Genomic DNA, 15,228 nt, shown 5'->3' on the forward strand with positions numbered 1-15,228 from the left:
GAGTGACGGTGAACAGCTTGTCAAAATTATTCCTTCGTAGTCGATGTGTCTCTCTCACATTGATGTCCCTCAGGTGAGGATTAAAAACAATTTATTCCTTAGTAGTTCCTCTTTTGTGAAGTATCTACTCATGTAACCTTTACATATAAGGGTGATGACAGAATCTACAATAGGGAAAAGCATTCTCTATTAAAACACGTCACATTCACAAACTACCCACCCAATGCGATGAGGCTTTACCTACCACACACTGGTCACAATGCTGTCCTGTCACCAGACGCTTACAGTAGCAGTAACCACTCTCAGAGTCACAAGGATTCGCGCCAGGGATTGTTCCCAGAGGATTGCAAGCGCAAGCTTTAATGAAGATAAAACGAAGTAAAGAAACATAAACCAAGCGAGTCCAAAGCAGGAGTCTGGATTTAGAATTGCAAAGGAATCTGGGACTTATGCACACATGAGAACTCCCAAACTTTTAAACGAATGTACTTACATTGGCAACCAAATGGATCTTCGGCACTTAAGCCATAGAAGCCTTCTTTGCAAATATCACAATGTTCTCCTTCCACGTATAATTTACACCGACACTGACCAGCAATGAGCCCCGCAGAGAAATCCGTGTAACTGTCACAGATTCCCTCGTTCTGAGAGCCAGCTGGGTCACAGGTACATTCTAGCAAGAACGAAAAGCACCAGGTTACACAACGTGTGTTTGTATAAGTACATATATTCCCCTTGTCCTTCAAATGTCACAAAAATAGACTAAAGAAGGCTTTACTTTACTACCAAGTAAATTCCACTCCCGGCATCCTATGCAGCAGATAAAATAAGGCTGAGTCTCATGCCCATACGATGAGTTCCTACAGAAGGATGGTGACTACCACACTGTTCAAACCGAGCCCGACAGGCCCCACCCCGTGGCCTGTCCCCACTTACGTTCACAGAAGTTAGGATCTCGGACATCTCTCTCTGGGTGCTGATAGTAAAAGGGTTTGCACTGCTCACAGCTGCGCCCCATTGTGTTGTGCTGACAGTCGTCACACACTCCTCCACTGACGTTCCCGGTGGCCAAGAAGACTGCCATGTCAAAGTGGCATGAGCTGGAATGTTCGTTGCAGTTACACTCTGCGTGACAAGACCAATGTCAAGTGAAGCCTTTTGAAGTCTGTTGACCAATGGAGGGTGGGGGTGGCAGGAAGGAACCTCATTGTGGAAACTAGGGATGAAGTTCAGGCAAAACAGCAACGAGCCAGAAGGCACTGTGGTGGAAAGGACATACCCACCGCTGCGTCACCTGAAATCCCGTGTCAAGCTGGAACCTTCAAAGTGTGGACTTTAGGAAAGAAACTCAACAACCTGCCCTCCTTGGAAGACAATGGGCTACAAAACGTTGAAAACCTTTGGGGGGAAGTCCCCGTGGGGGCTTCTTGGCAGGAAGGCTGTCACTGCCCGGAGGGCCCCTTTGGGTCCCGCTCGGGGTGGGATGGGAAGACGTCAATCGCCCAGAGGATTTTCTAGGCAATGTGTTCCTGGCACAGACTGTGCGGGCCGCCAGCTTTGAGGAACATGGTCTGGAGGCCTGATTCACTTCCTCCCCACTCCCACCCCACACCAGGCCAGGCTCCTCAGTGAGAACTGAGGTCTGCTGAGCAGCCAGCTGGCCGGCTTCAGGGCAGTCTGTTCCTCCTCTAGCCTGCTCGGCAGTCATCCTGGTCCAAGCCAGCTTTCATCATAATCTTCTCACTCTCACGATCAACAATCCCCCGGGATCCCTTTATCATCTCACAGTGAAGCTTAACTCAGCGTGGCCCTCACGGGGCTTTACATTCTAGCCCAGTGATGGTGAACCTATGACACGCGTGTCAGAGGTGACACGCGAACTCATTTTTTTGGTTGATTTTTCTTTGTTAAATGGCATTTAAATATATAAAATAAATATCAAAAATATAAGTCTTTGTTTTACTATGGTTGCAAAGATCAAAAAATTTCTATATGGGACATGGCTCCAGAGTTAAGTTAGGGTTTTTCAAAATGCTGACACGCCGAGCTCAAAAGGTTCGCCATCACTGTTCTAGCCTCATCTCTCCCCATCACACATGTCCTGGAGACAGAGAAGGTGTCTTATCTGCTGATGTCTGCTCCGTGCCCAGCAGAATGTTGCCCTTGATACATTGGTTGAATAAAACCTTCGAATCATTTCCCAGCCTAGATGCTGTGGTGGTCACCAGATGTCCCTGGGCTTTGTGCTAAATGTTGTTCTCCTTATCTTAACTCCCTCCCACCTTCTCCCCTCCCCTTCTTCTTATCTAAACCAGTGGTTCTCAACCTTGGCTGCACATTAGAATCACCTGGGAATCTTTTTAAAATCCTGATTTCTGGGCCTATTCCTCCGGAAATTCTGTTTCTTTGTTACGAATGTTGTGGCCCCATCCCATAACAAAGAAACAGAATTTCCGGAGGATGAGGCCCAGAAATCAGGATTTTAAAAAGATTTCCAGGTGATTCTAATGTGCAGCCAAGGTTAAGAACCACTGATCCAAACAATCTTAACTATTCCCCCAGGGACAGCTGGGGTGTATCACTAACAAAACCTGGACCACTCCAGCCCGCACTGCTTTCCGAACTTCTAGAACAGCCCTTCTCAGTGGGGGCAGAGGCAAACACGCTCCGGAGGGGAGGACAGTATATGGGAACCACTGCTTGTGGGGTTAGAAGGGTGGTGGTGGGCAAACACCTCTGCCCAAGAATCCCACTGGGATGGATGGATGGATGGAAGGAAACCAGAGGCTGCAGCTGGGCTGGCAAAGAAACAAGGCCAAACATTCTACTCCATAGCCCAACCTTAATCATCTACCAGGCCATACTTTTCTTTCATTTTTCTCTCCTAGGCATCTTGCCTTCAAAACAGGTACAATGTCAGGGACAACATCTTCGTCTTCTACTGAATTTGCTAAACACCTAGGTGCTGCTCAGTAAATAGTAATTTATTAATTTAACTGGGTGAATATTGGTCTCCTTAGAGTATCAGGGTAAAGCTGGGAAAAGGGTAGTAACTTTTCTTTTTTTTTTCTTTTTTCAAAATAGTGTACTATCACCTTCTCTCTTACCAAAAGATGGATACTGGTGTCCGAATTGACTCAAAATGTCCTTCTGGCTGAGACTTACTTTTGCAGGCATGGCTGTTTCGACCTTCGGCTGGTCTCCACGGTAAATCATGGTAGAAGTCCATGCACAGTTCACAGTTCAAGCCCTTGGTATTATGCCTGCACATGCAGTGGCCATGAACCTTGAAAGTTGTAAAAACAGGAAAGAGCAGAGTAAGAGGTATGCCAATGGCTAGATTTTTCCACGATCAATGGAAAATATAAACCCCTTTTCATACCAGTTCTAAGCTCTAGTGCACCACAGTGGGGGTTTGTTTTTATTTGGTTCCTCCCCACGGTGAGTTCCATCTATTTTGTTGATGGCTATAGCACTCATCTCTAGGAACTGTTCCTACTATATAATGGAAACTCAATACATATTTTATTAAAGTATCAATGGAGAGAACCCAGATGAAGGAAAATAGTAACATAGGAATATTTTAAAAACCATAAAACTAGTTACTTATGAGTTTAAAAAAATGTATTATGATAGAAATCAACAAAAGTTGTAATGGAGAATTAAATTATACATACCACTTGGGAACAACTCACATTACTGCAAGTTTTGCCACTTATGCCATATGAAAGATATTTGTTTGCTTGTTTTGTTTTTTTACTTCTGGCATAGCACTTAAATTTTTTTCCAACCAATTATTTTACGTTTACATTCTACCTTTTACAATTTTTTTTTCCTTTAAGAAAGGAAATATAAAAACTCAGAAAAAACATACATATTATTTTGCTTTATGAGGGCCCATGATGCACTATTTTGCATTGTGTCACTGCAAGGCACACTTAAGCCCCTGAGACACATAAACCGTAAGTTCTCCCAGCCTACCAAATGGCATGTATGCAGGCGGGCATCTCACCTTAACACTAGTCTCTGCAGAATGGAATTCGGGAACAGGACAGACAGGTCCACCCTGCACCCACTCTGTCAGGAATGCAGTTAGCAGAAGACTAATATCATGTCATTACAAGGTGGTTTCACATAGACTGAAAAATAGCTCCAAAGTACATACCACAGGACTCTACGGTTTCTGAACAAACAGTCCAATGCATTGCGAGATGCATGACAGTGACATGACTGCAAGACATTAGCTACACACCCAAAAGGCTACAGCGAAAGTAAATATAATCTTGACAGGGTTCTCTGATGTCGTAACAAGATTAGGATGAGTCCTCCCTCTAAGCTCCGTTAAAAAGTCAACTTTATGCAACAACTTCTCATGAGAGTGAAGGGAAGACAAATTTTAGACGGTCAAGTGCACTCAACCCTGCATCTTCTTCGATGGGACTAATAAGCTTTGAGAAGGCAAACAGCAAGCCGTCAAGACCCAGCCTTCATCCGGAAGGAAGGCCCGCGGTCCAGAGGAAGGAACCCTGGGGAAGACTCGGTTTGAATCTTCATCTGTCACATACTTATTTAGGGCCCTCTGGCAAACTCAATGCCTGGTCTCTTCTAATAAGGACGGTTGGTTTAATAAATCCTGTCTGGCTTTAACATCATATGGGTCTACAACAGGGCTGGGCAAACTACGGCCCGCGGGCCGGATCCGGCCCTTTTGAAATGAATAAAACTAAAAAAAAAAAAGACTGCACCCTTTTATGTAATGATGTTTACTTTGAATTTATATTAGTTCACACAAACACTCCATCCATGCTTTTGTTCCGGCCCTCCGGTCCAGTTTAAGAACCCACTGTGGCCCTCGAGTCAAAAAGTTTGCCCACCCCTGGTCTACAAGAATTATCATTGTACTTAGAAAACTGGTAAAACACTCTATCTTAATCCATTTTGCAAATCACCAAAATCCCCAGTTTTTAAAAGTACATGATTCAAGAACACAGGGGAAAAGGATGAACCTAGAAGATATAAAGAAACAAAGTCCATTTAATTCCTAAATGATATTCTGTGGTTCTAGGTTCAAATTTCCAGTTTCTTTAGACTGGGATCAATTTCTAGCATAAAGACTGGAATGCTTGTGATTTTTAACCTCCCCTAAAGTAAAGGAAGGTGTATTGTTATTTAGAGAACGTTAATATTTGTTGATTAAAGTATCTACTGTAGTATCAGCCCGTAGCAACAATCTCCAAAAATGAATGCAGTGTCTATGAGCAGTCCTCACATCCTCAAAGTCCAAGAAAGTCAGCAAAGGGAAAATCAACTACGCTGCAAAGGCCTCATTGTAAGTCTGGAAAAATAAAACCCCTAGAAAACGTGAAAGGCTCATGGTAAGTCCAGCTTCCATTTTCTTCACCTGTGTAAGCAGAAAGCCGCATGGAGCATTTGCTTACCATTCCTTCCACCTCTTCGTCGACTCCATCCACAGGGGCACATTCGCTGGCATGGCCGTAGCAGAAGCAATTTCCTCGAACCACCATATCATAAACTGCATAGTAGTACTTCTCCCGGATTTCCATCCTGGAATCCAAAAGGTTATCTCCCAAAGTATGTAGTTTCACAAACTTGATTCTCAAGTTGGTGATTTTTAAGAGATCTATGAAGGACACCAAGCAGATGAAACGTTTGATCAAAGAGGCAAGATTTCTTTTGCAGCTACACATCGTTTCTCTTCACCAAAAGGCATGACAAACTAAGATGGCTTGTGTCAAGTTTACCCTCCTTGTCTGATCTCGATGATCATGATAGTAAAGTGTAACACGATGGGACAGTCTCTGGAAGACAGACAGGCTACAGCCTTCCCTTTAGTTTAATGAGAACGTTTACTCTGTGACAGATTTGTGTGCAGATTGATGTTTCGGGAAGAATGGAAGAGCGGAGACATTTATGACTGAGGTGGCATGACTGTCAGAACCCACGGGCACACAGTAATCTAACTATTGCAATGCCACCTGGTTCCTGTAGCAACCAGTGCCAGTCTCAAAATCAGAAAATTCCATCCAGGTGGGAAAGGGTTTATCAAAGCACCCAATTTCTCATTAACATCAGTGTAAGGTAGTTAGGAAGAAACATACAGGGTGGGGCAAAAGTAGGTATGCAGTTGTTCATATAGGAAATAGTACAATAATCTATATATATAAAAGCCTAAAGTGACCTTTACAACCAGTTGACTGAACGACCAGTTGCTATGATGCACACTGATGATGCACACGCTCAACACAGGAGCTGGCCCCTGGTGGTCAGTGCTCTCCCACAGCCAACTTCCCATGCCAGTCAACCTCCCACGGTCCCTCCCCCTGGCCAGCCTGGATCGCCAGCCAGGCCGAGGGACCCCACCGGGCATGAATTTGTGCACTGGGCCTCTAGTTAATAAATAACAATACAAGTATAAACTCTGTGTTTTGCGTACTCACAACTGTAAACCTACTTTTCCCGTACCCTGTATTTCTGTATTTATTTCTGGAGAGGTAAATACTATCTGAAATTCCCCACCATTTAGATGTATTCCAAGTTACTAAAATAGATTTAACACTATAGGATAACCACATTCCAGGTACAGAATATCTCAACCAAGTTTTGAGGCAACATGACGATCTATAAGTTTCTTTGTCCTAGTTTTACAATACAAACTTAACAACAAAATACAGTGGCAGAAGGATAAAGGAGCTTAGTATTAGCATGATGGGGCAAATGGTTTTTTTCTCAATCTCTCTTATTTTATCTTCTTTTTCCTGGGTCTATAGATCTATGCTGATTACAGAAGCTGGGCAGCCAGTTGCATTCTACAGTAACTTTATAAACCAAGAGCCATTCCACCTTCTGATCAGTGTTTTCATTAATTACTAAGTCGCTCTTGCTACAGTGGACACCACCAGATTGATTGTTCCATCTGCCCTCCCTCTTAGCTCTGTAGCCTGAAACTGCTCCTAAGCTTTACTTTCATTTCTGCTGATGCAGCCTTATTTCCCACCCCCAGCCTTCTAATTTACAACACAAGGCAACAGGGAATTGGCCCAGCACGTCAGATACTTTCAAAGCTTAAGTACAATTTTAAATACTTATAATATATGCATAGCTTACAATAGAGACGATAGAGGAGCCGTGGGTGGAAAGAGAAAGTCCATGACTCCATGCATTAAAGTTGGGCTCTTTGTAAAATCAAAAACTAAACAGAGGAACCGAATGGAATTTATGAATGCCAACATTTCCTCCTGCACAAATGCTCCTACGTAGAAAGAGCACAAGCGCCCATTGACGAGGCCAAACAACAAACTTGAAGAGCAGCTGGAGTATTTAGAAACCCTTGAACTGATCTTTGTGGAAGCCCTCAGAAGAGCAAATACACTCCCCTCCGCTCTCCTGACATATTTTACAACAACGGAGTCTCGCACTGACTGCTGTTCCAAGAAGCAAAAATCACTTGTGAAGTGAGTCTCAAAGGTCTCAACAATAGAAACAACCAAAGAGCGATTGTTCCCTTGATTACAAAGTAAATCAAAAGCATAAACAGCTAAAATGGATGCTTCTTCGATCTAGAAATAGGTTTTCTGGTTCCATTTCACAACAGAAGACAACAGAATTATAATGGCAACACGATCCCCAAGTCCCACAAGTTTCACCTAAAAAGGAGTAGACCCTGAGTCCTTCTAGGGACGTGGCATTGGGGCCTGGGGGTGGGGGTGAGGGGTCATAGGAGCCCAGGCGGACATTTCTCACAGCTGGACTTTGAGAGCAGGGAGGGCAGGCCCCACAGAGCTCACTCAGAAATCGCACAGGGCTGGACGTGCCACTAAATATTTGTTTTACAACAGAATGAAAGAGCAAATTGCAGATCAGAGACAGTCTGGGCCACAGTGAAGTTAAGTTAAGTGGGGAAACAGCAGTCTCCTGGCAATGCCCCCTGGACTTCTTCCATTCTCCTTCTCCGTGCTTCAGGCTGGGGGCTCCGTGGGGCGCGGCCGTGGTTAAACAGGCCATGCCCAGCTGGGAGGTAAGGATTGCCCTGCCCCACTACCTGACTGTATGCAGCTCAGAGCCCCCCCCCTTTTCATGCTGACCGGGGACCAGGTCTACACAAGACCTAAGCCACCGCTGACAGCAACAACAGTAGCAGCGCAGCTTCAACCTACCGAACACTTCCTATGCGTCAGGCATGTTGGTAGGTGATTTATGTACATGAACTCATTTTCCCTCCCTAACAACCCTAAAGTCAATATTACTCTCTCCATTTACAGATGAAAAAAACAGAAGCTTTAAAAAGTTTTAAGCAAATGACTTGCTCTAAGTCACAAAGCTATAATACACAGGCACTGGGACTGAAACCCAAATCTGTCTCATTCCAAAGCCCATCCTTGTAATTAGTGCCTATTCTGCCTCCCAGAAGATCTTAAGGTAATTCTGAAAAAATCGTAAGCATGGTTACTGAATGCTGCATAGAGCTCTGAACTGACAGTCCTAACTTAGGGGTTTAGGATCTGACATTAATGTCACCTCTCTCTCTGTCTGAGCTTCAGTTTACTCAGCTGTAAAATGGAAATACAACCCTCACCTCACTGAACATATTGAACGTGGCTGAGACTTCTGATTTCACTATTTTCTTTTCTTCCTTTGACATAAAAGCCCTAGTCAAGAGTGTGAGAGCGCATGGCCATCTAGCTAGAGTTGCTCTGCAGCATAGCCTGCAGTATAGTCATGTGACCAATTGTGGCCAATGAGATGTGAACAGAAGTGATAATAGCTTCTGTGTCACTTGCCCTTCACTTCTTCCCCTCCCACAGGTTGGGACAAAGCCATTGGTTCAGTTCTAACCATGCGGACAGATAGAATAAGACGGAAGGCACCTGGGAACCTGGGTGACCTACTGGCTAGGGTTCCCAGATTTAGCAATAAAGACACAAGAAGCTCAGTTAAATTGAATTTCAGACAAACCATCATTTTTTAGAATAAATATGTCCCAAATATCACATGGGACATAGTTATACTATGGGGTATACTTGTGCTAGTCACAGATATTACATAGGACATAGTTATATGAAAAAAATAATTCACTGTTTATCTGCAAGTCAGATTTAACCGGATGTCAGTCTGCCTTTTAAGTAGTGAGCCTACATGTGGCAATTGAGCACCTCTTCTCTGAAAATCCCTCTGGGTGATTTTGTCAGAGAGAAATAACCTTCCATTTACTTGAGCCACTGTATTTTTTGGGACACTTCGTTACAGCAACTTAATGTGAGTGTGTGTGTGTGCTTACACACACATACTAGTAAACATATATTACACTGAGCAAAATAAGTAAGGTATTAGGACAAGCATAACTGCTTGAGTATTATGACATCAGTCTTTTACTCTTATCAAAATGTATTACCCATCAACGAGGACTTTGATTACTGCCAATTTCGAGTTTCTGGTAGGGTTGTGCAGAGAAGAAAAGAAATGAAGAGGGTGGATTTAGCACTGTATATTTAGATTCTGGGTAGCAGTGCTCTGGGCTAAGAGTTCTTCCATGATTGCTATTTTCCATCAAAGTTTTATCTGAAAACAAGCTTACTCTGTATCCTTGGACTATAAGGATCATCTATTTTGAACGCAGGATCTAAAGCCCGAAATATCACCTAAAAATAGAGAGAAGAGTAATTGGTATTTCTGCAATGATCAAAAACTAGATTTGCAAGTAGAATGTAATACAAAAAAAGGCAAACAAACCTCTCCTTCTGTTGAAGGTTCAATGTCAGAATATCGGGAATCACAAATTATATCATCGACGTTCTTCATGGGGCCAGTGGAAACGCCCGGAAATGAGCTCTCACAGTCATAAGCGAAGTATCTGTACACGCCCCAGGTTTTCCCAAAGTCCGACGATCGTTCTATCAGCATCGCGGCTGGGCGGAATGTCTAAAGGCAGGGTGGGAAAGACTCATTTGATGTTTTTCTGTTGTTGTTTTTTTTTTTAATCTCAAATGAAAATAACACTCAACTGTGTGCCACACCATGAATGCTTGTGGCTGGTATTGCAGACAATAGCTGGACTTCAAGTACTTCAAGCTGTTCCACGGAACCTCTTCTTGCAAGGAAAGTGTCTAGCCTCTAAATTTTGCACTTTCTCCCACCCTACCAAAGACTAGTAAGCTGTTTCTCTTTAGAAGCTGATTACAAACAGGCCTTACTAGCCGACAAGTTTTGATACATTTAGTCACCAGGCCCATAAGATGACTGGTTAGCATGAGTGCTTATTCTTTCCATCTTTCATTTAATTATTCAACAGCTGTGTAATGACTACTGCTCAGTACCACACACTGGTCTATATGCTGTAGACAGTCCAATGAGGTACCAAAATAGATATAAATCATTTATAACACAATACATCAAACGCCACAGTAGAGTCACATATGGTGTGCTTTGGGAAAACAAGAGGAAGGAATTACTAACTCAGGAATCTGGGGAATCCACTCCTTAGCTATACACCCAAAAGAACTGAAAACAGGGACTTGGACCGGTGTGTGTACATGAACGTTCATAGCAGCATTATTCACAACAGCCAAAAAGTAGAAACAACTCAAATGTCCACCAACAAATGAATAAATAAAAACAATATATACATACAATGGAATATTGTTCGGCCATTAAAAGGACTGAAATTCTGATATTTCCTACAGCACAAATGAGCCTTGAAAACATTATAGTAAGTGAAATTAGCCAGGCACAAAAGAACAAATATTTCACTTACATGAAATGTCTTGAATAGGCAAGTACACAGAAATAGGTTAGAGGTTTCCAGGGGTTGTAGGGAGGGGTCAATAAGGAGTTACTGCTTAATGGGTAGAGTTTCTATTTGGGGTGATGAAAAGTTCTGGAAATAGATAGTGGTGATAGTTACACAAGGTTGTGGCTATACCTAATGCTACTGAACTGTACACTTCAAAGGGGTGAAGAGGGCAGAGTAGGAAGGAATTTGTTTGCCATGCTAAGGGGTTTCCTTTATCTTTATGCAATGAAAGGGCAATAGATTTAACTGGACAAAATGAACTGATCAGATTGCGCTTCAGAAAAATAACTCTCTGGCAGAGATACTGGACACGGAAATAAAATGAGACAAGGAAACCAAGAGACAGAAAAAAGATGAAGGTCTTAACTCAAGCCTTACAGTTTTAATACAGATAAAGGGATGGAACTGACTACTGAAAATGCAGTGAAAGTAAAATATACTGAATTTTGTACTTGGGGCTCAATTAGGTTTCAGTGGAAAGGGAGGGAGAGGAAAGAAACACAGGCACCTGAGCTTGGGTAGCTGTGGGGACTGTGCTGCTAATAACAAAGACACAGAAGAGCTGTGAAGGCATTTGGTTTTGGACTAATGACATGTGAGGCATCCACATGACGATGCCCACTGGACAATTGAAAGCAGTGGTCTGCAAGGATGGAGCGTGAAACATGGATTTGGGAAACACTGTATATATACAATATTTGAAACCTCCACATAAACAACTTCTCCCCACAAAGCAATGGGCAAGCCCTGGCCGGTGTGGCTCAGTTGGTTGAGTGCCGTCCCGTGCACCAAAAGGTCGCTGGTTGAATTTCTGGTCAGGGCACATGCCTGTTTGCAGGCTCGATGCTGGGGGCGGGGGGTGGGGGGCCAAGATAAATGAAGGGGGCAGCCAGTTCATGTTTCTCATATCGATGTTTCTCTCTCTCCCTCTAAAAACAAAACAAAACAACAACAACAAAAATGGGCAAGATAAAAGAGAACCAGTCAGTGCTCCAGGAAAATCCATCAGCAAAGGGCTAGACAAGGAAGGAGAGTGGTGCCTTGAACTTTAATTATATTATTTCATTTAACCTTCTGTTATGGACTGAATTGTGTGGTCTCAAAATTCTTATGTTGAAGACCTAACCCCCAGGATCTCAGACTGTGACTGTACTTGGAGGTATGGTCTTTAAAGGCATAAGTAACGTGAAATGAGGCCATTACAGTGGGCCCTCATTCACCCCGACTGGTGTTCTTTATAAGAAGAAATTAGGCTACAGACATGTATAGAGGGAAGACCATGTGCAGACACAAGGAGAAGACAGCCGTCTGTAAGTCAAGGAAAGACAAGGCCACAGAAGAAAGCAACTCTGCTGACACCTTGACCTGGGACTGTCGTCTAAGATAGCGGTTGCCAATCTTTCGGACCTCACGGACCACAGTGGTCCACAGACCAGCGGTTGGCGACCTCTGGTCTATGCCACCCAGTGTGTGGTGCTTTGGATGGCAGCCCTAGGGAACTACTTTGGCCTCACAACACATTTGTCTTACGGATGAGGAAACTGAGGCTCAGAGATATCAACTGACTTGCTAGCTATCGGCAGAGCTCAGATTCAAATCCAAGCTGAATGAAGACCAAACCTATCTTTCTGCCTCCGTAGCTAACGGCATAATAGAAGACTGAAAATGGATGTCAGACAAGAAGGAACGAGAAGATAGAAATCCTGGAAACTGAGGCAGGACAGAGGTTTAGGGGGGTGTGGTGAACAAGGTCAACCGGAAATAAGAGATGAATTAGAATGAGCATTGAAAGCAGGCAAAGGCTTCAACACTGATGTAAGCGCATTCTGGGACGTGAAGTCAGATCCCAATGGAGGAAGATCAAGAAAGTGAAGCGGACCTTGCAGACAGACACTTCTGAATTAAAACCAATGCCCAACAGAAATCTGGGTGACAACTAAAGGCACATTCCCAGGCCTCCTCTTGCCTCTCTTAATCCTGATGGTCTTTTCCATGGATAAGAGGAGACAAGTGTCCGATAATGAAGGTCACATTTTGACAGTTTTTGATTTATTCAACTACTAGTTGTTCAAGTCCTTTTTTTTTTTTTTTTTAAACCTATTCAGGAATATTAAAAAAATGATACTTTATTAGAATTTTAAAGTAAGGGGGGAAACCCTAATGGCTAACTGAACCAGGGCACACTCCCCATGGGAACAGCTTCTGGGTGGTGATGTGTGGGGACAGACCAGCCTGATGTCTGTGTCATAAGGGAGCAGAGAGGAAAAGCCTCACAGCCAGTCCTGGCGAGGCTTCCTTCTCCCTCCCTTCTGGAAATTTCTGAGTCCCAAAGGGCCACCGGAGGATTATCCAATTTCCTGTGGAGTTAAGAAGCTGCTGGAAACGAGAACAACACATTTTACCTACAGAACGGAAGCCTTTCCACGCTCTCTGCTTAGTCACCAACCTCTTCAGGCCTCACACTGCTGCACAGTTGCCTCTGAATTTATACTAAATAAAAGAGCTGTGCGTTTGAAAACATCTGGCTATAGGCAAAAACACACCGAGTATATGCTAAATAAATTTTGCTAGCAATCCGCTTAGCAACCGGCCATCTCCATGGCAAACACGATTAAGAGTGACATGTATTCTCCATCCTCACCAGCTTCCTGTCCTCACCATTGTTAACAGTGTCACTACCCTCTAGTTACTCAGCTTCGACATCTGAGTGATCTTTGATTCAGCCCTTTCCTTACCTTTCCTTCCACTGCTCAGCTCATCTTTCTCCAAGTCATGGTTTGAGTGAACTTTGATTCTAAGGGGTCCAACCGACTTTCTTAGAAAACGGGCTCCACCTCTGGGCGATGATTCTCAGAGGCAGGAGTAGCAGGGGCAACGGGATATGTGTGATCAGGAAAGCTTCCCAGAATGCTTCCCAAGACCTCTGGACTGCAGGAGGCGGCTCCCTCCTACCTGAGGGTCACAGACAGCCTGTGTGTGGACACCAGCCATCTCGTCAGTCAGCCCTTCCTCGACACTGACCTCAACAAGAAGCCCCCAAGATTGTCCCAGGCTCTCCTTCGCCATTTCCGCTTGACTCCCTCCCTGAAACACAGGTCTCTATTCCTTGTCAATTGTTCCCTATTTCCTATGAAGTTCACATTCCTCAGCAAGGAGTCAAGGTCCTTCTGTCATCTTATTTCCCTTCCTCCCCTCACGGCCCACAGCAAATCGACACTGTACGTGCTGAACAAGCCTTGCCAAGAGAGTCCCATCAGCAGGGCCCTGTTCTCAGGCTGTTTCCTCTGCCCAGAAGGGCTTTGCTTCCACCTCCTCCCACTGAAATCCTGCTCATTCCCCCTGGCCCAGGTCCAGGGCAGCCCCAGTCCTCTCCCCATGAGGCTTTCTCTCCTATCCCAGGCTCAAGTTACTCTCCCACGCCTCCATGCTAATGTACATGATCTGAACTTCTGCTATGGCAGTTGGCATATTCTGTCTTGTATTAGAAGTTATTTGTAAGTATGTTTCTTCCCTAGAAGCCTGGAAGCTCTGGGTAGGCAGTAACTCCTCTATCTTTAAGCCCTGGCCAGGATGGCTCAGTTGGTTGGGCATCAGCCCGTGCACTGAAAGGGTGCCAGTTCGATTCCTGGTCAGGGCACATGCCCGGGTTTCAGATCTCCATCTACAGTAGATGTTGTGTAGGAGGCAGTTGCTCGATGTTTCACTCTCATGTCGATGTTTCTCTCTCTTTCTCCCTCTCTCTTCCTCTCTCTCTAAAAATCAATTTAAAAAAAATTTTTTTCAAAATCCCATGAAGCCTGGACCAGTTTCTCACAAACACAAGATGGCTGGTTTATCAGTAAATTAGAGCAGTTATGTGCCAAGCATTAGCATATATACAAGTGATCACATTTCCACTATGGGCCCGGGGAGCAAGATTACCCCTATAACCAGAACAGAGGGGTATGTCACACAACCTCATAACACAGGTGTTGTTACTGTTCCACTTTACCAAGGGGGAAGCCAAAGCTCTGGCCACACCTGCCAGGAAGGGGCAGAATGGGGATTCACACCCAAGTTTGTCCAACGCCACATAGATGTTGCTGTTTACACACGAGCTAGAACCAAAAGGATGAGTTCTCTCTCATAAAGTCTGACAACTTGCACCCATTCTTCACATCTCAGTTATGAAATCACCACCTCCTCCATTTGACCTTCTGCACTGTGGTGCAGAATTTCATCCTTGGCCCACTGGGTTCACGTGAACGAGTTTCAACTACAGAATACGTGCCCCAAGGACTTTTAGATAACCAAAAAAAATCTCAGAGCTACCCATGTATGTAAACAGAAGCCTCTTCCAAAGTAAAAGATAGGACCATAAATATTAATAAAGATGACTGAGTATATTCAGGTGTCACATAACATGAAGGCAGTACCCTCAT

The 15,228-nt window shown here is 44.0% G+C and overlaps 1 protein-coding gene across 1 annotated transcript in view; it reads right to left on the reverse strand.

Moving 5' to 3' along the window:
* LAMB1 (laminin subunit beta 1) overlaps positions 1-9,930 on the reverse strand; it is a 58,173-nt gene extending 48,243 nt beyond the window's left edge. The window contains exons 1-7 of the mRNA XM_081102205.1: positions 9,748-9,930; positions 9,593-9,656; positions 5,439-5,641; positions 3,166-3,286; positions 937-1,125; positions 494-673; positions 245-357 (exon numbers count right to left, since the gene is read on the reverse strand). Of these exons, the coding sequence (XP_080958331.1) occupies positions 245-357; positions 494-673; positions 937-1,125; positions 3,166-3,286; positions 5,439-5,641; positions 9,593-9,656; positions 9,748-9,918 (1,041 nt within the window). The 5' untranslated portion in view covers positions 9,919-9,930. The remainder of the gene's footprint in view (positions 1-244; positions 358-493; positions 674-936; positions 1,126-3,165; positions 3,287-5,438; positions 5,642-9,592; positions 9,657-9,747) is intronic.
* Positions 9,931-15,228: the final 5,298 nt, after the last annotated feature.

This window comes from Myotis nattereri, assembly GCF_964212035.1.
Source record: "Myotis nattereri genome assembly, chromosome: 11".
In the NCBI taxonomy this organism is placed as follows: Eukaryota; Metazoa; Chordata; class Mammalia; order Chiroptera; family Vespertilionidae; genus Myotis; species Myotis nattereri.